The following is a 20,626-nucleotide window of genomic DNA, read 5'->3' as shown; positions in this document are numbered from 1 at the left end:
GAATCGATGACAACACTTGGTATGTAAACCATTTTAGCTGTTTCACTAACTGTGGGGCAAAACAATTAACTTATTTAACCTCTCTTGGGTAGGGGGCAGTATTTTGAAGTTTGGATGACAAATATGCCCAAAGTAAACTGCCTGTTACTCAGGCCCAGAAGCTAGGATATGTAAATGCATGGTAGTATTTGATAGAACAGTTTCCAAAACTGTTAAAATAATGTCTGCGTATAACAGAACTAAAATGGCAGGTGAAAACATGAGGAAAATCCATCCCGGAAGTGGGATATTTTTGATGTGGGTACTTTTCTATTGAATGCCTATACAGTATGTATTTGGATAGGACCCAAATTGCAGTTCCTATGGCTTCTACTAGATGTCAACAGTCTGTAGACATTGTTTCAGGCTTGTATACTGAAAAACAAGGAAGAATGAGAACATTCTTCCACTGAACTCTAAATCAACCAGAGCTGTTTTGAGCGCGTGACCGATTGCACGCCGTTCATTTTACATGTAGATATAGTTAAAGTGACTATGCATATATGATGAACAGAGAGTAGCAGAAGCGTAAGAGGGGTTGGCGGGTGGTGGGTTGCGGGACACAATGCAGATGGCCCTGTTAGCCAAAGTGCGGGAGCACTGGTTGGTCGGGCCAATTGAGGTAGTATGTACATTAATGTATAATTAAAGTGACTATGCATATATGATAAACAGAGAGTAGCAGCAGCGTAAAAGTGGGGTGGGGGGGGAGTGCCAAGTCATGCGATAGTAGAGTGAACAGTCTATGACTGGGGTGACTGGAGTCTTTGACCATTTTTAGGGCCTTCCTCTGAAACCGCCTGGTGTAGAGGTCTGCATGGCAGGCAGCTTAGCCCCAGTGATGTGCTGGGCCGTGCGCACTACCCTCTGTAGTGTCTTGCGGTCGGAGGCCGAGCTATTGCTGTACCAGGCAGTGATGCAACCAGGCAGTGTTGCAGCTGTAGAACCTTGAGGATCTCAAGACAAATGCCAAATCCTTTTAGTTTCCTGAGGGGGAATAGGCTTTGTCGTGCCCTCTTCACGACTGTCTTGGTGTGTTTGGACCATTCTAGTTTGTTGGTGATGTGGATACCAAAGAACTTGAAGCTATCAACCTGCTCGAGGCTGAAATCGCTACCAAAGGTGCTTCAACAAAGTAGAGTAAAAGGGTTGATGGATAGAGAGAAAGACTGCGAGAGAAAGACTGCGAGAGAGAGAGAGAAAGACTGCGAGTTCACTGATTTAAAGCAACCATATTTGAGTGATGGGCTGTTTTAAAACGCTTACCATGATGAGATAGACAGATTGATCATTCTGTGACTACTTGGCCAGTGGTTACAAAGTGCATTGATGGCTTTTTGGGAATAAACTTAGTCTTCCCATCTGTGGCGTAAGGCCGGTAGAGTGACCCTGAGGGACCAGTACCAACAACCGTGTTTCACATGGGTTCCGTCTCAAAAAAAGTGCATGGAAAGTGAATATGGAAGGTGCGTCACAATTACTAAATGTTAACAACTGGAGACACCGTGTCATTTTTGGAGACATGTTATTGACATGGCAGCATTGCTATTGTACAAGAATGGATGGATGATATGGTGCTGGTGGAAAGCTATGGCTGGCAATAACACCTGACTCCGTACTTCAGGCCGCTGCCACAGATCAAGCAGTACCAGCACTTCTTTGGCCTGAATGCCAAGCGTCTGCAGTGGGGATGGTTTTCAGCAGCAGGGACTGGTAGACAAGTCCGGATCGAGGAAAAAATGAACGGTGCAAAGTACAGAGATCCTTGATGAAAACCTTCTCCCGAGTGCTCAGGACCTCAGACTGAGGAGAAGGTTCACCTTCCAACAAGACAACGACCCTAAGCACACAGCCAAGACAACACAGGAGTGGCTTCGGGACAAGTCTGAATGTCCTTGAGTGGTTCAGCCAGAGCCTGGACTTGAACCCAATCTAACATGTCTGGAGAGACCTGAAAATAGCTGTGCAGCGACGCTCCCCAGCCAACCTGACAGAGCTTGAGAGGATCTGCAGAGAACAATTGGAGAAACTCCCCAAATACAGGTGTGCCAAGCTTGTAGTGTCATACCGAAGACTCAAATCAAAGTTCGTCACGTGCACCGATTACAACAGTGAAATGCTTACTTACAGGCTCTAACCAATTGTGCAAAAAAAAAAAAAGGTATTAGGTGAACAATAAGTAAGTAAAGAAATAAAAACAGTAAAAAGATAACAGCAGCGAGGCTACATACAGACACCGGTTAGTCGGGCTGATTGAGGTATTATGTAGATGTAGATATGGTTACAGTGACTATGCATATATGATGAACAGAGAGTAGCAGAAGCGTAAAAGTGGGGTTTGAGGGGGGGGGTGGACACCAAAGAACTTGAAGCTATCAACCTGCTCGAGGCTGAAATCGCTACCAAAGGTGCTTCAACAAAGTAAAGTAAAAGGCTTGATGGATAGAGAGAAAGACTGCGAGAGAGAGACTGCGAGAGAAAGACTGTGAGAGAGAGAGAGAAAGACTGCGAGAGAGTGTTTGCGAGTTCACTGATTTAAAGCAACAATATTTGAGTGATGGGCTGTTTTAAAACGCTTACCATGATGAGATACGTAGGTCTAAGTGCATTGTGAACTGCGCTCCATATTGAGATGGGCTGTCTGTCCCCACCTTGAGCGTCAATTCATCATGCAGAGGCCGTAGAGAAGCCATATTTAGACGTTGCATATAATTTAGCAGTTCCATTTCACGCCATGCTGTTCATGTAAAGGTATTATAATTGACCAGTTTCTCACAGCTTTTTATCCCGGGAAAAGGGAATTGTTTTGGACGGTAAATCTCAGTAAGCAGGGCTCCCTCCATTCAACTGTAGGCTGTAACCCCCCCAAAGAAAAAATGATAGAATAGAAATGTTCCATTTGAATAATACCTGCTTGCAGTCTCTCATTTTCTTGACGACACGTCTCCAGTTCTTGCTGAAGTAGCACATAGTTTGCACACCCTGCAAGAAAATCAATAGACAGATTGATCATTCTGTGACTACTTGGCCAGTGGTTACAAAGTGCATTGATGGCTTTTTGGGAATAAACTTAGTCTTCCCATCTGTGGCGTAAGGCCGGTAGAGTTACCCTGAGGGACCAGTACCAACAACCGTGTTTCACATGGGTTCCGTCTCAAAAAAAAGTGCATGGAAGGTGAATATGGAAGGTGCGTCACAATTACTAAATGTAAACAACTGGAGACGCCGTGTCATTTTTGGAGACGTGTTATTGACATGGCAGCATTGCTATTGTACAAGAATGCTAAAATATTTGTATCTGGAATTTTTCTTTCAGCATCAGTAGGACACACCTGACTCTCCGCCACCAGTCATATAAAAGAGAACTGTCTAATGCCTCCCATCAAAAAGAGCTGGCCCAATCCAGCACAGGTTACACCTGAAGCATGAGGACTTGCAGCGAGTGGTGAACTTCAACTACGCAGAGGATAATGCAATAGTATTGCCAGGACGCCATCCAGGTGGAATGGGAATTAGAATGTTTGTGCTGTTCTAATAACCAATTTCTGTGTTCATGCAAGTGGCTGACTGTACAAATCAACTATCAGTAGATGCAATTTGGCAGTACGCCCAGACCGTGTTGAAAACAAATGAAGTTGTTTTGAGAACTTAAGATTTCTCAGTTAAGGTCTCAGTTTAGAGAGAAGCCTCGTGAGGTGTTGGTCTGTCACATGTTATGAAACAGTATTGGTTGGTCACATGAAACAAAATGGTAATGATTAATTATGCTAAATCATGCAAATATAACTTGTCTTTATATATGGCTACACACAGACAACTGTTGGGACTGCCGCAGGAGAGCTCCCGATTGAGATGCGTACAATAAAACTGTGAAGGACCTCGGCGTTACTCTGGACCCCGATCTCTCTTTTGACGAACATATCAAGACTGTTTCAAGGACAGCTTTTTCCCCATCTACGTAACATTGCAAAAATCAGAAACTTTGTCCAAAAATGCAGAAAAATTAATCCATGCTTGTGTTACTTCTAGGTTAGACTACTGCAATGCTCTACTCTCCGGCTTCCCGGATAAAGTACTAAATAAACTTCAGTTAGTGCTAAATACGGCTACTAGAATCCTGACGAGAACCAAACAATTTGATCATATTACTCCAGTGCTAGCCTCCCTACACTGGCTTCCTGTTAAGGCAAGGGCTGAATTCAAGGTTTAACTGCTAACCTACAAAGCATTACATGGGCTTGCTCCTACCTCTCTCTCTGATTTGGTCCTGCCGCACATACCTACACGTACGCTACGGTCACAAGACCCAGGCCTCCTAATTCTCCCTAGAATTTCTAAGCAAACAGCTGGATGCAGGGCTTTCTCCTACAGAGCTCCATTTTTATGGAATGGTCTGCCTACCCATGTGAGAGACGCAAACTCGGTCTCAACCTTTAAGTCTTTACTGAAGACTCATCTCTTCAGTGGGTCATATGATTGAGTGTAGTCTGGCCCAGGAGTTTGAAGGTGAACGGGAAAGGCTCTGGAGCAACGAACCGCCCTTGCCGTCTCTGCCTGGCCGGTTCCCCTCTTTCCACTGGGATTCTCTGACTCTAACCCTATTACAGGGGCTGAGTCACTGGCTTACTGGTGCTCTTTCATGCCGTCCCTAGGAGGGGTGCGTCACTTGAATGGGTTGAGTCACGGAGGTGATCTTCCTGTCTGGGTTGGCGCACCCCCCTTGGGTTGTGCCGTGGTGGAGATCTTCGTGGGATATACTCGGCCTCGTCTCAGGATGATAAGTTGGTGGTTGAAGATATCCCTCTAGTGGTGGTGGGGGGGGGCTGTGCTTTGGCAAAGTGGGTGGGGTTATGTCCTTCCTGTTTGGCCCTGTCCGGGGTATCATCGGATGGGGCCACAGTGTCTCCTGACCCCTCCTGTCTCAGCCTCCAGTATTTATGCTGCAGTAGTTTGTGTGTCGGGGGGCTAGGGTCAGTTTGTTATATCTGGAGTACTTGTGTCTTATCCGGTGTCCTGTGTGCATTTAAGTATGCTCCCTCTAATTCTCTCCTTCTCTCTCGGAGGACCTGAGCCCTTGGACCATGCCTCAGGACTACATGGCATGATGACTCCTTGCTGTCCCCAGTCCACCTGGCTGTGCTGCTGCTCAAGTTTCAACTGTTCTGCCTGCGGCTATGGAATCCTGACCTGTTCACTGGACATGCTACCTGTCCCAGATCTATTATTTGACCATGCTGGTCATTTATGAACATTTGAACATCTTGGCCATGTTCTGTTATAATCTCCACCTGGCACAGCCAGTAGAGGACTGACCACCTCTCATAGCCTGGTTCCTCTCTAGGTTTCTTCCTAGGTTTTGGCCTTTCTAGGGAGTTTTTCCTAGCCAACGTGCTTCAACACCTGCATTGCTTGCTGTTTGGGGTTTTAGGCTGGGTTTCTGTACAGCACTTTGAGATATCAGCTGATGTACGAAGGGCTATATAAATACATTTGATTTGTAATATGGTGCATTGAGTTGTTTGGAACCCATCCAGCTCGCTGACGAACAGTGACTCATTTAAGATGGACACTCAGTCTGTGTAAGAACTTTTCCACAACACAGGACAAACACTTTGGTGGCAAGCTGCTGCCATCCCATGTGACAAAAGCAGCAGTGTGGAGTCTCTACAAGGAATCGATGACAACACTTGGTATGTAAACCATTTTAGCTGTTTCACTAACTGTGGGGCAAAACAATTAACTTATTTAACCTCTCTTGGGTAGGGGGCAGTATTTTGAAGTTTGGATGACAAATATGCCCAAAGTAAACTGCCTGTTACTCAGGCCCAGAAGCTAGGATATGTAAATGCATGGTAGTATTTGATAGAACAGTTTCCAAAACTGTTAAAATAATGTCTGCGTATAACAGAACTAAAATGGCAGGTGAAAACATGAGGAAAATCCATCCCGGAAGTGGGATATTTTTGATGTGGGTACTTTTCTATTGAATGCCTATACAGTATGTATTTGGATAGGACCCAAATTGCAGTTCCTATGGCTTCTACTAGATGTCAACAGTCTGTAGACATTGTTTCAGGCTTGTATACTGAAAAACAAGGAAGAATGAGAACATTCTTCCACTGAACTCTAAATCAACCAGAGCTGTTTTGAGCGCGTGACCGATTGCACGCCGTTCATTTTACATGTAGATATAGTTAAAGTGACTATGCATATATGATGAACAGAGAGTAGCAGAAGCGTAAGAGGGGTTGGCGGGTGGTGGGTTGCGGGACACAATGCAGATGGCCCTGTTAGCCAAAGTGCGGGAGCACTGGTTGGTCGGGCCAATTGAGGTAGTATGTACATTAATGTATAATTAAAGTGACTATGCATATATGATAAACAGAGAGTAGCAGCAGCGTAAAAGTGGGGTGGGGGGGGAGTGCCAAGTCATGCGATAGTAGAGTGAACAGTCTATGACTGGGGTGACTGGAGTCTTTGACCATTTTTAGGGCCTTCCTCTGAAACCGCCTGGTGTAGAGGTCTGCATGGCAGGCAGCTTAGCCCCAGTGATGTGCTGGGCCGTGCGCACTACCCTCTGTAGTGTCTTGCGGTCGGAGGCCGAGCTATTGCTGTACCAGGCAGTGATGCAACCAGGCAGTGTTGCAGCTGTAGAACCTTGAGGATCTCAAGACAAATGCCAAATCCTTTTAGTTTCCTGAGGGGGAATAGGCTTTGTCATGCCCTCTTCACGACTGTCTTGGTGTGTTTGGACCATTCTAGTTTGTTGGTGATGTGGATACCAAAGAACTTGAAGCTATCAACCTGCTCGAGGCTGAAATCGCTACCAAAGGTGCTTCAACAAAGTAGAGTAAAAGGGTTGATGGATAGAGAGAAAGACTGCGAGAGAAAGACTGCGAGAGAGAGAGAGAAAGACTGCGAGTTCACTGATTTAAAGCAACCATATTTGAGTGATGGGCTGTTTTAAAACGCTTACCATGATGAGATAGACAGATTGATCATTCTGTGACTACTTGGCCAGTGGTTACAAAGTGCATTGATGGCTTTTTGGGAATAAACTTAGTCTTCCCATCTGTGGCGTAAGGCCGGTAGAGTGACCCTGAGGGACCAGTACCAACAACCGTGTTTCACATGGGTTCCGTCTCAAAAAAAGTGCATGGAAAGTGAATATGGAAGGTGCGTCACAATTACTAAATGTTAACAACTGGAGACACCGTGTCATTTTTGGAGACATGTTATTGACATGGCAGCATTGCAATTGTACAAGAATGGATGGATGATATGGTGCTGGTGGAAAGCTATGGCTGGCAATAACACCTGACTCCGTACTTCAGGCCGCTGCCACAGATCAAGCAGTACCAGCACTTCTTTGGCCTGAATGCCAAGCGTCTGCAGTGGGGATGGTTTTCAGCAGCAGGGACTGGTAGACAAGTCCGGATCGAGGAAAAAATGAACGGTGCAAAGTACAGAGATCCTTGATGAAAACCTTCTCCCGAGTGCTCAGGACCTCAGACTGAGGAGAAGGTTCACCTTCCAACAAGACAACGACCCTAAGCACACAGCCAAGACAACACAGGAGTGGCTTCGGGACAAGTCTGAATGTCCTTGAGTGGTTCAGCCAGAGCCTGGACTTGAACCCAATCTAACATGTCTGGAGAGACCTGAAAATAGCTGTGCAGCGACGCTCCCCAGCCAACCTGACAGAGCTTGAGAGGATCTGCAGAGAACAATTGGAGAAACTCCCCAAATACAGGTGTGCCAAGCTTGTAGTGTCATACCGAAGACTCAAATCAAAGTTCGTCACGTGCACCGATTACAACAGTGAAATGCTTACTTACAGGCTCTAACCAATTGTGCAAAAAAAAAAAGGTATTAGGTGAACAATAAGTAAGTAAAGAAATAAAAACAGTAAAAAGATAACAGCAGCAAGGCTACATACAGACACTGGTTAGTTGGGCTGATTGAGATATTATGTAGATGTAGATATGGTTACAGTGACTATGCATATATGATGAACAGAGAGTAGCAGAAGCGTAAAAGTGGGGTTTGAGGGGGGGGGGTGGACACCAAAGAACTTGAAGCTATCAACCTGCTCGAGGCTGAAATCGCTACCAAAGGTGCTTCAACAAAGTAAAGTAAAAGGCTTGATGGATAGAGAAAGACTGCGAGAGAGAGAGACTGCGAGAGAAAGACAGAGAGAGAGAGAGAAAGACTGCGAGAGAGTGTTTGCGAGTTCACCGATTTAAAGCAACAATATTTGAGTGATGGGCTGTTTTAAAACGCTTACCATGATGAGATACGTAGGTCTAAGTGCATTGTGAACTGCGCTCCATATTGAGATGGGCTGTCTGTCCCCACCTTGAGCGTCAATTCATCATGCAGAGGCCGTAGAGAAGCCATATTTAGACGTTGCATATAATTTAGCAGTTCCATTTCACGCCATGCTGTTCATGTAAAGGTATTATAATTGACCAGTTTCTCACAGCTTTTTATCCCGGGAAAAGGGAATTGTTTTGGACGGTAAATCTCAGTAAGCAGGGCTCCTCCATTCAACTGTAGGCTGTAACCCCCCCAAAGAAAAAATGATAGAATAGAAATGTTCCATTTGAATAATACCTGCTTGCAGTCTCTCATTTTCTTGACGACACGTCTCCAGTTCTTGCTGAAGTAGCACATAGTTTGCACACCCTGCAAGAAAATCAATAGACAGATTGATCATTCTGTGACTACTTGGCCAGTGGTTACAAAGTGCATTGATGGCTTTTTGGGAATAAACTTAGTCTTCCCATCTGTGGCGTAAGGCCGGTAGAGTTACCCTGAGGGACCAGTACCAACAACCGTGTTTCACATGGGTTCCGTCTCAAAAAAAAAAGTGCATGGAAGGTGAATATGGAAGGTGCGTCACAATTACTAAATGTAAACAACTGGAGACGCCGTGTCATTTTTGGAGACGTGTTATTGACATGGCAGCATTGCTATTGTACAAGAATGCTAAAATATTTGTATCTGGAATTTTTCTTTCAGCATCAGTAGGACACACCTGACTCTCCGCCACCAGTCATATAAAAGAGAACTGTCTAATGCCTCCCATCAAAAAGAGCTGGCCCAATCCAGCACAGGTTACACCTGAAGCATGAGGACTTGCAGCGAGTGGTGAACTTCAACTACGCAGAGGATAATGCAATAGTATTGCCAGGACGCCATCCAGGTGGAATGGGAATTAGAATGCTTGTGCTGTTCTAATAACCAATTTCTGTGTTCATGCAAGTGGCTGACTGTACAAATCAACTATCAGTAGATGCAATTTGGCAGTACGCCCAGACCGTGTTGAAAACAAATGAAGTTGTTTTGAGAACTTAAGATTTCTCAGTTAAGGTCTCAGTTTAGAGAGAAGCCTCGTGAGGTGTTGGTCTGTCACATGTTATGAAACAGTATTGGTTGGTCACATGAAACAAAACGGTAATGATTAATTATGCTAAATCATGCAAATATAACTTGTCTTTATATATGGCTACACACAGACAACTGTTGGGACTGCCGCAGGAGAGCTCCCGATTGAGATGTGTACAATAAAAACTGTGAAGGACCTCGGCGTTACTCTGGACCCCGATCTCTCTTTTGACGAACATATCAAGACTGTTTCAAGGACAGCTTTTTTCCCCATCTACGTAACATTGCAAAAATCAGAAACTTTGTCCAAAAATGCAGAAAAATTAATCCATGCTTGTGTTACTTCTAGGTTAGACTACTGCAATGCTCTACTCTCCGGCTTCCCGGATAAAGTACTAAATAAACTTCAGTTAGTGCTAAATACGGCTACTAGAATCCTGACGAGAACCAAACAATTTGATCATATTACTCCAGTGCTAGCCTCCCTACACTGGCTTCCTGTTAAGGCAAGGGCTGAGTTCAAGGTTTTACTGCTAACCTACAAAGCATTACATGGGCTTGCTCCTACCTCTCTCTCTGATTTGGTCCTGCCGCACATACCTACACGTACGCTACGGTCACAAGACCCAGGCCTCCTAATTCTCCCTAGAATTTCTAAGCAAACAGCTGGATGCAGGGCTTTCTCCTACAGAGCTCCATTTTTATGGAATGGTCTGCCTACCCATGTGAGAGACGCAAACTCGGTCTCAACCTTTAAGTCTTTACTGAAGACTCATCTCTTCAGTGGGTCATATGATTGAGTGCAGTCTGGCCCAGGTGTTTGAAGGTGAACGGGAAAGGCTCTGGAGCAACGAACCGCCCTTGCCGTCTCTGCCTGGCCGGTTCCCCTCTTTCCACTGGGATTCTCTGACTCTAACCCTATTACAGGGGCTGAGTCACTGGCTTACTAGTGCTCTTTCATGCCGTCCCTAGGAGGGGTGCGTCACTTGAATGGGTTGAGTCACGGAGGTGATCATCCTGTCTGGGTTGGCGCACCCCCCTTGGGTTGTGCCGTGGTGGAGATCTTCGTGGGCTATACTCGGCCTCGTCTCAGGATGATAAGTTGGTGGTTGAAGATATCCCTCTAGTGGTGGTGGGGGGGGGGGGGGGGGGCTGTGCTTTGGCAAAGTGGGTGGGGTTATGTCCTTCCTGTTTGGCCCTGTCCGGGGGTATCATCGGATGGGGCCACAGTGTCTCCTGACCCCTCCTGTCTCAGCCTCCAGTATTTATGCTGCAGTAGTTTGTGTGTCGGGGGGCTAGGGTCAGTTTGTTATATCTGGAGTACTTGTGTCTTATCCGGTGTCCTGTGTGAATTTAAGTATGCTCCCTCTAATTCTCTCCTTCTCTCTCGGAGGACCTGGGCCCTTGGACCATGCCTCAGGACTACCTGGCATGATGACTCCTTGCTGTCCCCAGTCCACCTGGCTGTGCTGCTGCTCAAGTTTCAACTGTTCTGCCTGCGGCTATGGAATCCTGACCTGTTCACCGGACATGCTACCTGTCCCAGATCTATTATTTGACCATGCTGGTCATTTATGAACATTTGAACATCTTGGCCATGTTCTGTTATAATCTCTACCTGGCACAGCCAGTAGAGGACTGACCACCTCTCATAGCCTGGTTCCTCTCTAGGTTTCTTCCTAGGTTTTGGCCTTTCTAGGGAGTTTTTCCTAGCCAACGTGCTTCAACACCTGCATTGCTTGCTGTTTGGGGTTTTAGGCTGGGTTTCTGTACAGCACTTTGAGATATCAGCTGATGTACGAAGGGCTATATAAATACATTTGATTTGTAATATGGTGCATTGAGTTGGTTGGAACCCATCCAGCTCGCTGACGAACAGTGACTCATTTAAGATGGACACTCAGTCTGTGTAAGAACTTTTCCACAACACAGGACAAACACTTTGGTGGCAAGCTGCTGCCATCCCATGTGACAAAAGAAGCAGTGTGGAGTCTCTACAAGGAATCGATGACAACACTTGGTATGTAAACCATTTTAGCTGTTTCACTAACTGTGGGGCAAAACAATTAACTTATTTAACCTCTCTTGGGTAGGGGGCAGTATTTTGAAGTTTGGGTGACAAATATGCCCAAAGTAAACTGCCTGTTACTCAGGCCCAGAAGCTAGAATAGAACTTGATAGAACAGTTTCCAAAACTGTTAAAATAATGTCTGCGTATAACAGAACTGATATGGCAGGTGAAAACATGAGGAAAATCCATCCCGGAAGTGGGATATTTTTGATGTGGGTACTTTTCTATTGAATGCCTATACAGTATGTATTTGGATAGGACCCAAATTGCAGTTCCTATGGCTTCCACTAGATGTCAAGTCTTTAGACATGGTTTCAGGCTTGTATTCTGAAAAACAACGACGCTAAATCAACCAGAGCGGTTTTGAGCGCGTGACCGATTGCACGCCGTTCGTTTTTATTTTCTATTGACAATGTTTTGAGAACCCTGAGGCAAGGTGTCTCCAGAAACGTTTACTTTTTGGTGTTCTATGATATATCCAATTTACAAGTATATATTATTATTAAAAAAAAATTTCAAGTCTACCCTCTCCTCGTTTTATTCCCTTCATCTGCACTGGATAAAAACAATATGGTGAAGGATCATAATTAGGCTGGTTTTCAACTGGTCAGTTCTGTCAGATCAGTACTGATGAAGAGGTGAAGAGACAACTGACAAAGAGCCTTACATGAAAAGGTCACACACACACCAAAAAAGGTTTTGATGGCTTTTAAATATAACAATCAAAAAGTATTTTTTTTCTCCACTTATTTGCTCTGCTGTTTTGTTGTTCAGTCGTTTTATTCTCAACCAGGATTTCTATGGACCGCCACTTGGGTCTTTGCATGTCAAAAAAGTTAAGTCAAATAACACTATTTGACGTGTCAAAATAAGCTTGTTGACCAATCAGGACCTGAATATGACTGCATGTCACAGTTTAATGCATTTTTCATGTAGTTATTACACAATCACTCGTATTTTATGTCACAACGACTCATGATGCTGGTAAAGTTGGCTCGCGTACCTACAGTGCTGGTCAAAAAAAAGCTAGCTTGCTCATGAATGCAAAAAATGTTCTTGCCCAAAAACAATCTGTTTCAGTAGCTAGCTAGCTAACTATATGGCTAGGTGTCATCTAAAATAACCCTAATTTGTAAGACAGTTCTTATTTGATTAATGGTGGTCGGACCCATCTATGTGACGCTAGCCACAATAAGAATTAGCCAGCCACAGTAGTGGAACTTTGAGGTTAACCTTCAAAATAAAAAAATATGTCATTGACAGTGATGCAAATTAATACAAATAGTAGAATTATGCCATAACTTAGATCATGCTAAACAAGACTGGAATGTTATGTAAAAGACAAAAGACAATTTGATATGTCTGTTAATCACACAGAATGTATTAGACTTAGAATTGCACACTTATTTCACTGTACAGACTTACCTATCAATGCCATGGAGTATCAGTTTACTCAGTGACACCCAGAGAACAGTAGCTCTTATTGCTGGACTTTGAAACAAACTTAATTGAGAAACATTTGTTGGCAACCTATGTGTATTGAACACTATTCCTGAGAAAAAAAACAATACTGCGTGAATGTTTGAGTCTGATAACTGAGGACATTGGGGAAAAAAAAATATATTGGGTATTGAGTAGACTTACTCAATTTCATTGATCCCCAGTCCGTATGTAAAGCTGTACAGTGCAATATGAATGTCTATACACACACACAATAGGCTGACAGGGGAGGTGAATTCACACAGTCACAATCCCGTGATAAGAGCTACAAATGCCAAAAATGTGCGTAAATTCTTCACAGTTGTGTTGTGAGTGTCACAGTAGACTGATACCCCATTTCATTGCGTCACATTCCAACCTTGTTAAACATTATCTAGTTTAAATATGGAATGATTCCATCAATTCTAACCTTATGCATCACTTTGAAAGAGGCACTTTAATTTTGAAGGCAAACCGCAAATCCTATTGTGCCTAATCCTTATTCTGGCTAGCTTCACAACACACAGCCTGGTCAGGTCTAGCCTCAGCCAGATGAAGCTAGCTGGCTGCTTATAACTTTATAACTTAAACTTGTAACTTTTAACTCTATAACTTATAACTTTAAGGGCAACAGGGTTAAGTAGCTGGCTAGCTATTTATTTTCATGAACTGAAGTTCAATTTCAATAGGCGAACAACAATACTTACTCACAAGGATTCCTAAATCAGTGCTAAGAAAAGTGAAAATGACTGCAGTTTTTACTGGTCATTGTTTTCAGGCTGATTGTATTGGTGCTCCCAAGCTAAAGCTAGCTAGCTAGCCCAGAAGTTACAGTCTAGCAAATAATGCTTTATTACCAAAGTGCTATCGTAAACACATCGTTCGTGGCCGGTGTTTGCATACTGTTTTTGTACAGCTTTGACAGTGCTTCTGATAGTGGTGGCGCTTGGCTTGCATGTGCAAATTCAGAAAACACAACTTTCTATTATAGAACTGTGTTATTTGACGTGCATCTTTTTTGACACGCAAAGACCTAAACGGCGTTCCATAGTATGTTGTAAATAGTAGTAGTAGTAGTAGTAGCTAATAGTAGTGACGCAATTACTATGCAACTCCGGTAGGGCAACATCTGAACAATAGCGCACATGGTAAGGTTAGTGTGTACTGGTGCCCGATCAATCGCGAAAACCATCATCACCCAATACGGAGAACGGTTGATTGTCATGGGAAATGAATTCCATTACCTTGGCTTTAATGGATTTTGCCTGAGTTGTCTCGCGGAAATTCTTACTCTTTCAAATGACTGCTCGATCCACACAGCAGACATTGTGGGCTAAGTTAGGAATGGTGTGTTGCACGTGTTGCGCAAAATTTTTAAGTGGCGTCATTAGGGCATGTACCTACGTTATATAGGTATGCATGTTAACCCCCGACATCGGGCCAATACCGATGTTGGCATTTTTAGCGAATAACCGTCAGATTCCGATATATCGTGCATCCCTACTCCAAAAACCCAGAAAAGGCTACTCCTTGATGTTATCCTCACAAATAATCCTGACAGGTTCTGCTGTTTTCTGTAATGACCAATGTTTTACAGCCGGTGATCGTAATCGCTGCTCAGTGAAACGACCTGTCCTGACTTGTCATAGACGCTTGCTAAAAAAACTAATAAACAAGCCTTCCTTCATGACCTCTGGCCTCTAAATTTGTATAGAATCAGCTTGATCCCCTCAGTCGAAGACACCTTTTTTGTATTTTCTGTGGTATTGTTAAACACGCCCCCATAAAAGAAAATTAGAATTTTAAAAAAACAGGTTCAACCATGATCTGGCAGTTACTCTACATCAAGAATTCCATTTGCCGTAAGGCTCGGCAAACACATACTCAGACTGACTGGCTCTCGTTCAGGCAGTCTCCATACAGTGCATTCTGAAAGAATTCACCCCATTTCAAGATTGTTATGTTAAAAGCCTTATTCTAAAATTGAGTAAAACATATTTTTGTAATCAATCTTCACACAATACCCAAAAATGACAAAGTGAAAACAGGTTTTGAAATTGGCACATTTATTACAAATAATAAAAACGTATTTACGTAAGTATTCAGACCCTTTGCCATGAGACTAGAAATTGAGCTCAGGTGAATCCTGCTTCCATTCATCAACCTTGATGTTTCTACAACTTGATTGGAGATCTGGGAAAGGGAACCAAAAAACTTCTGCAGCAATGAAGGTCCCCAAGAACAGTGGCACATGACAGCCTGCTTGGAGTTTTCCAAAATGCACCTAAAAGGACTCAGACAATGAGAAACAGGATTCTCTGGTCTGTTGAAACCACTATTGAACGCTTTGTCTTGAATGCCAAGCGTCCCATCTGGAGGAAATATGGTGCATAGTGGTGGAAGCATCATGCTGAGGGAATGTTTTTCAGCTGCAGGGATTGGGAGATTAGTTAGGATCGAGGGAAGATGAAACGTTCAAAGTACAGAGAGAACCTGCACCAAAATGCTCAGGACCTCAGACTGGGGCGAAGGTTCCCCTTCCAACAAGACAATGACAATAATCACACAGCACAGCCAATACAGGTGTGCCAAGCTTGTAGCGTCATTCCCAAGAAAACTCGAGGATGTAAACTCTGCTAAAAAAACAAGTGCTTCAACAAAATACTGAGTAAAGGGTCTGAATACTTATGTAAGTGTGATGTACATTAGGAACAATCTCTAAAAAACTGTTTTTGCTTTGTCATTATGGGAGTAATGTGTGTGTGTAGATTGAGGAAAAAAACAAATGAATCAATTTTAGAGTAAGGCTGAGTCATGACGTTGCCCTCTGAGTGCAGCGAGCACCATCCCCACTCTCTGCTTCTACAACCAGACTGCTGTGGTCAGAGGTCGTGAATTCCTGAGAAGACCTCATGGACACAGTTATAGAGAGTAGTTTTTCATGGAGACAAAGGAAATCCTTCCACCTCACAGAACTTAGGAATACCTATGTGAGAATGCTGTTCATCGACTACAGCTCGGCATTTAACACCATAGTACCCTCCAAGCTCGTCATCAAGCTCGAGACCCTGGGTCTCGACCCCGCCCTGTGCAACTGGTACTGGACTTCCTGACGGGCCGCCCCCAGGTGGTGAGGGTAGGCAACAACATCTCCACCCCGCTGATCTTCAACACTGGGGCCCCACAAGGGTGCGTTCTGAGCCCTCTCCTGTACTCCCTGTTCACCCACGACTGCGCGGCAACGGACGCCTCCAACTCAATCATCAAGTTTGCGGACGACAAAACAGTGGTAGGCTTGATTACCAACAACGACGAGACGGACTACAGGGAGGAGGTGAGGGCCCTCGGAGTGTGGTGTCAGGACAATAACCTCCCACTCAACGTCAACAAAACTAAGGAGATGATTGTGGACTTCAGGAAACTGTAGAGGGAACACCACCCTATCCACATCGATGGAACAGTAGTGGAGAGGGTAGTAAGTTTTAAGTTCCTCAGCATACACGTCACAGACAAACTAAATTGGTCCACTCACACAGACAGCATCGTGAAGGCGCAGCAGCGCCTCTTCAACCTCAGGAGGCTGAAGAAATTCGGCTTGTCACCAAAAACACTCAAACTTCTACAGATGCACAATCGAGAGCATCCTGGCGGGATGTATCACCGCCTGGTACGGCAACTGTTCCGCCCACAACCGTAAGGCTCTCCAGAGGGTAGTGAGGTCTGCACAACGTATCACTGGGGGCAAACTACCTGTCCTCCAGGACACCTACACCACCCAATGTTACAGGAAGGCCATAAAGATCATCAAGGACAACACCCACCCGAGCCACTGCCTGTTCACCCCGCTATCATCCAGAAGGCGAGGTCAGTACAGGTGCATCAAAGCTGGGACCGAGAGACAGACTGTTAAACAGCAACCACTAACATTGAGTGGCTGCTGCCAAAACACTGACTCAACTCCAGCCACTTCAATAATGGGAATTGATGGGAAAGGATGTAAAATATATCACTAGCCACTTTAAACATTATATTAGGTAGCATTGTTTACATACCCTACATTCTTCATCTCATATGTATACGTATATACTGTACTCTATCATCTACTGCATCCTTATGTAATACATGTATCACTAGCCACTTTAACTATGCCACTTTGTTTACATACTCATATGTATATACTGTACTCGATACCATCTACTGTATCTTGCCTATGCTGCTCTGCACCATCACTCATTCATATCTTTATGTACATATTCTTTATCCCCTTACTCTGTATAAGATATTAGTTTTGGAATTGTTAGTTAGATTACTTGTTGGTTATTACTGCATTGTCGGAACTGGAAGCACAAGCATTTCGCTACACTCGCATTAACATCTGCTAACCATGTGTATGTGACAAATAAAATTTGATTTGAGGTACGAACAAATTTCATGTTCCAGAGAAAGTGTAAAAGATCAGTGAAGAATCCTGCTACGAACTGGTCCGTTTGGCACAACTTGGGAAGCTCAAGAGAGACGGTGTGGCCACATTACCATAACGCTCGACCCCACTCTGTGCAAATGGATCCTGGACTTCCTGACGGGTCACCTCCAGGTGGTGAGGTCAGGTAACATCTCCACCCCGCTGATCCTCAACACTGGGGCCACACAAGGGTGCGTTCTCAGCCCTCTCCTGTTCACCCATGACTGCGTGGCCATGCACACCTCCAACTCAATCAAGTTTGCAGACGACACTACAGTGGTACGCTTGATTACCAACAACGACGAGATGGCCTACAGGGAGGAGGTGAGGGCCCACTGAGTGTGGTTATTTTCCTGACACCATACCTCATGTCAAAAAAACAAAGGAGATGATCGTGGACTTCAGGAAACAGCAGAGGAGGCAGCCCCCTATCCACATCGACGGGACAGTAGTGGAGAAGGTGGAAAGTTAAGTTCCTCGACGTACACGTCACAGACAAGCTGAAATGGTCCACCCACAAAAGGTGTCATGACGTTGGCCTGGGGGATAGGTTTAAGAGTCATAAATACCTCTTCCCCCCTTTTTCCTATAACCTACTGAGGTTACATTTTTAAAAAACCTTGGTTAACATAGAGATTCTGGGAACATCAGTAGATGGGGAGAAATTAACTATATTCTGGTAATCCGAACAATTGAACATTAGCGGTGGTACTTAATGAATATGATGATCATTGATTCTCATCAATGATGAGATGACAAACTCTACAGTGGAAAGTTACACCGAGTTATTGGATTCACATGGAATTGTTGTTCAATTTAAAAGTTTGAATATGAAATTATTTGTGATGGGATGAAATGTGATTTTAGCTTATAAAATGAGATGTGGTTTTCATAAGATAAGGCTGAGATAATCAGTGGCATGGGCTATAAAACATTTCAAACATGCCCTCTTCTCCCTTCCTATATAAAGCCTTGACGACAACATAACTTCCTGTTCCAAAGACGTGGGGACGACGGTCCTATGTCAGAATGGTTCAGATAACTACAGAACAAAGCCAACCTCAGCGTGAGCTTTGGTGGCAAATGGTATGAATTTTGAACTCTTATTCACTACAGAAGTGATACCACCTAGCCGCTGAGTTAGCAACAGCAGAGGGTTAGGAAGGAATAGATAGAGTATCCCGTCTATCACCCAAAGACATTACTACGTATCCAATTGACAACCAGAGACATTCTTCAAAGGACAAAGGACTCGGTTTGGCAACACTGCCTTCCATCTACCACCAACGTACTGAAGCGCAGCTCTGAGTAAATATTTATTGCATTTTCCTTTTCCAAATGGGCGATAATTAAAAATGCATAAGATACTGTATTTACGATAGCACAGATTTTTCCCTTTCCATTTGTTCCTCAGTCTCCCGCTCTTTCACTCAACCCAGTCCCTTTTCCTTTGTGTCATCTGTTCCGCCCTCTAGGGATGTTTTTCTTTATGACGTAATTTGTAATCAAGTTATGATTAATTGTGTGTATGTGAATTCTGTGTGATTAGTTAGGTATTTAGCAAATAAATAAACCCAATTTTGTATTGCTGATTCAACTTGTTAGCCAGGGTTCTTGCAGAATTTACAACTTTCAGATTATGAGACTGAAGTAAGATGATTGATATTGACTGCTATTGATGTAAAATATTACTAGGTCTTTAGGAACACATTCTTATTTTCAATGACGGCCTAGTTTGTATCTGCTTTTTTGGTCCTCCAATAAAATCAGTATCGGCGTTAAAAAAAAATCATTGGTCGACTTCTACTATAGGCTCTCATCATTGTCGGTGATCAGGCCCACTTGTGTAGTCAGCAAACTTAACGGTGTTGGAGTTGTGCTTGGTCACGCAGTTGTGGGTGAACAGGAAGTACAGGAAGGGAATAAGCATGCACCCCTGAGAGGTCCCAGTGTTGAGGATCAGCGTGGCAGATGTGTTGCCTACCCTTACCACCAGGGGCAGCCTGTCAGGAAGTCCAGGATGCAGTTGCAGAGGAAGATGTTTAGTCCCAGGGTCCTTAGCTTAGTGGGTACTATGGTGTTGAATACTGAGCTCTAGTCAATGAACAGCATTCTCACATAGGTGTTCCTTTTGTCCAGGTGGGGAAGGGCAGTGTGTCGTGTGATTGAGATTGCATCATCTGCAGATCTGTTGGGGTGGTATGTGAATTGTAGTGGGTCTAGGGTTTCCGGCATGATGGTGTTGGTGAGAGCCAAAGCTAGCCTTTCAAAGTACTTCATGGCTACCGATGTGAGTTCTACAGGGCAGTAATCATTTTGGCAGTTTACCTTTGCATTCTTGGGCACAAGGGACTATGGTGGTCTGCTTGAAACATGTTGGTATTACAGACTCGGTCAGGGAGTGGTTGAAAATGTAAGTGAAGAAACTTGCCAATTGGTCCACGCATGTTTGGAATACACGTCCTGGTATTCGTCTGGCCTGCGGCTTTGTGAATGTTGACCTGTTAAAAAAGGTCTTATTCACATCAGCTACGGAGAGCGTGATCAGTCTTCCCGAACAGCTGGTGCTCTCATGCATGCTTCAGTGTTGCTTGCCTCGAAGAGAACATAAAAAAAAGGCATTTAGCTCGTCTGGTAGGCTCACATCACTTGGCAGCTCGTGGCTGGGTTTCCTTTTGTAGTCCGCAATAGTTTAAGCCCTGCCACATCCGGCGAGCAGTCAGATTCAATCTTGGTCCTGTATTGACTCGATGCCTGTTTGATGGTTCGTCTGAAGGCATAGCGGGATATCTTATAAGCGTCTGGATTAGTTACCCGCTCATTGAAACCAGTAGCTTTAGTCTTTAGCTTGGTGCAGATATTGCCTGTGATCCATGGCTTCTGGTTGGGATATCTATGTACGATTACTGTGGGGACAACGTCGATGCACTTATTGATGAAGACGGTGACTGAGGTGGTGTAAACCTCAATGCCATAGGAAGAATCCCGGAACATATTCCAGTGTGTGCTAGGAAAACAGTCCTGTAGCGTAGCATCCATATCATCTGATCACTTCCGTATTGAGTGAGTCACTGGTGCTTCCTGCTTTAGTTTTTGCTTATAAGGAAGAATCAGGATGAAATTATGGTCCGATTTGCCAAATGGAGGTCGAGGGAGTGCTTTGAATGAGTGTGTGGAGTAAAGGT

At 44.1% G+C, this 20,626-nt stretch overlaps 1 protein-coding gene across 3 annotated transcripts in view; it reads right to left on the bottom strand.

Annotated features, from left to right (window-relative positions):
- Nucleotides 1-2,322: 2,322 nt before the first annotated feature.
- Nucleotides 2,323-20,626, bottom strand: part of si:ch211-126c2.4 (uncharacterized) — a 32,711-nt gene continuing 14,407 nt past the window's right edge. For 2 of the 3 annotated variants that reach the window (XM_064951163.1, XM_064951162.1), the window contains 3 exons: nucleotides 8,656-8,727; nucleotides 2,950-3,021; nucleotides 2,326-2,690 (listed from right to left, as the gene is read on the bottom strand). In XM_064951163.1, coding sequence (XP_064807235.1) covers nucleotides 2,575-2,690; nucleotides 2,950-3,021; nucleotides 8,656-8,727 — 260 coding nt within the window. In that variant the 3' untranslated portion in view covers nucleotides 2,326-2,574. Of the gene's footprint in view, nucleotides 2,691-2,949; nucleotides 3,022-8,655; nucleotides 8,728-20,626 lie in introns of all 3 variants that reach the window. The other variant, XM_064951164.1, reaches the window with a different exon arrangement.

The sequence above is a fragment of the Oncorhynchus masou genome, chromosome 31 (assembly GCF_036934945.1).
Source record: "Oncorhynchus masou masou isolate Uvic2021 chromosome 31, UVic_Omas_1.1, whole genome shotgun sequence".
In the NCBI taxonomy this organism is placed as follows: domain Eukaryota; kingdom Metazoa; phylum Chordata; class Actinopteri; order Salmoniformes; family Salmonidae; genus Oncorhynchus; species Oncorhynchus masou.
The sequence above is the reverse complement of the archived record's forward strand: the minus strand, read 5'-3'. Positions and strand labels throughout refer to the sequence as shown.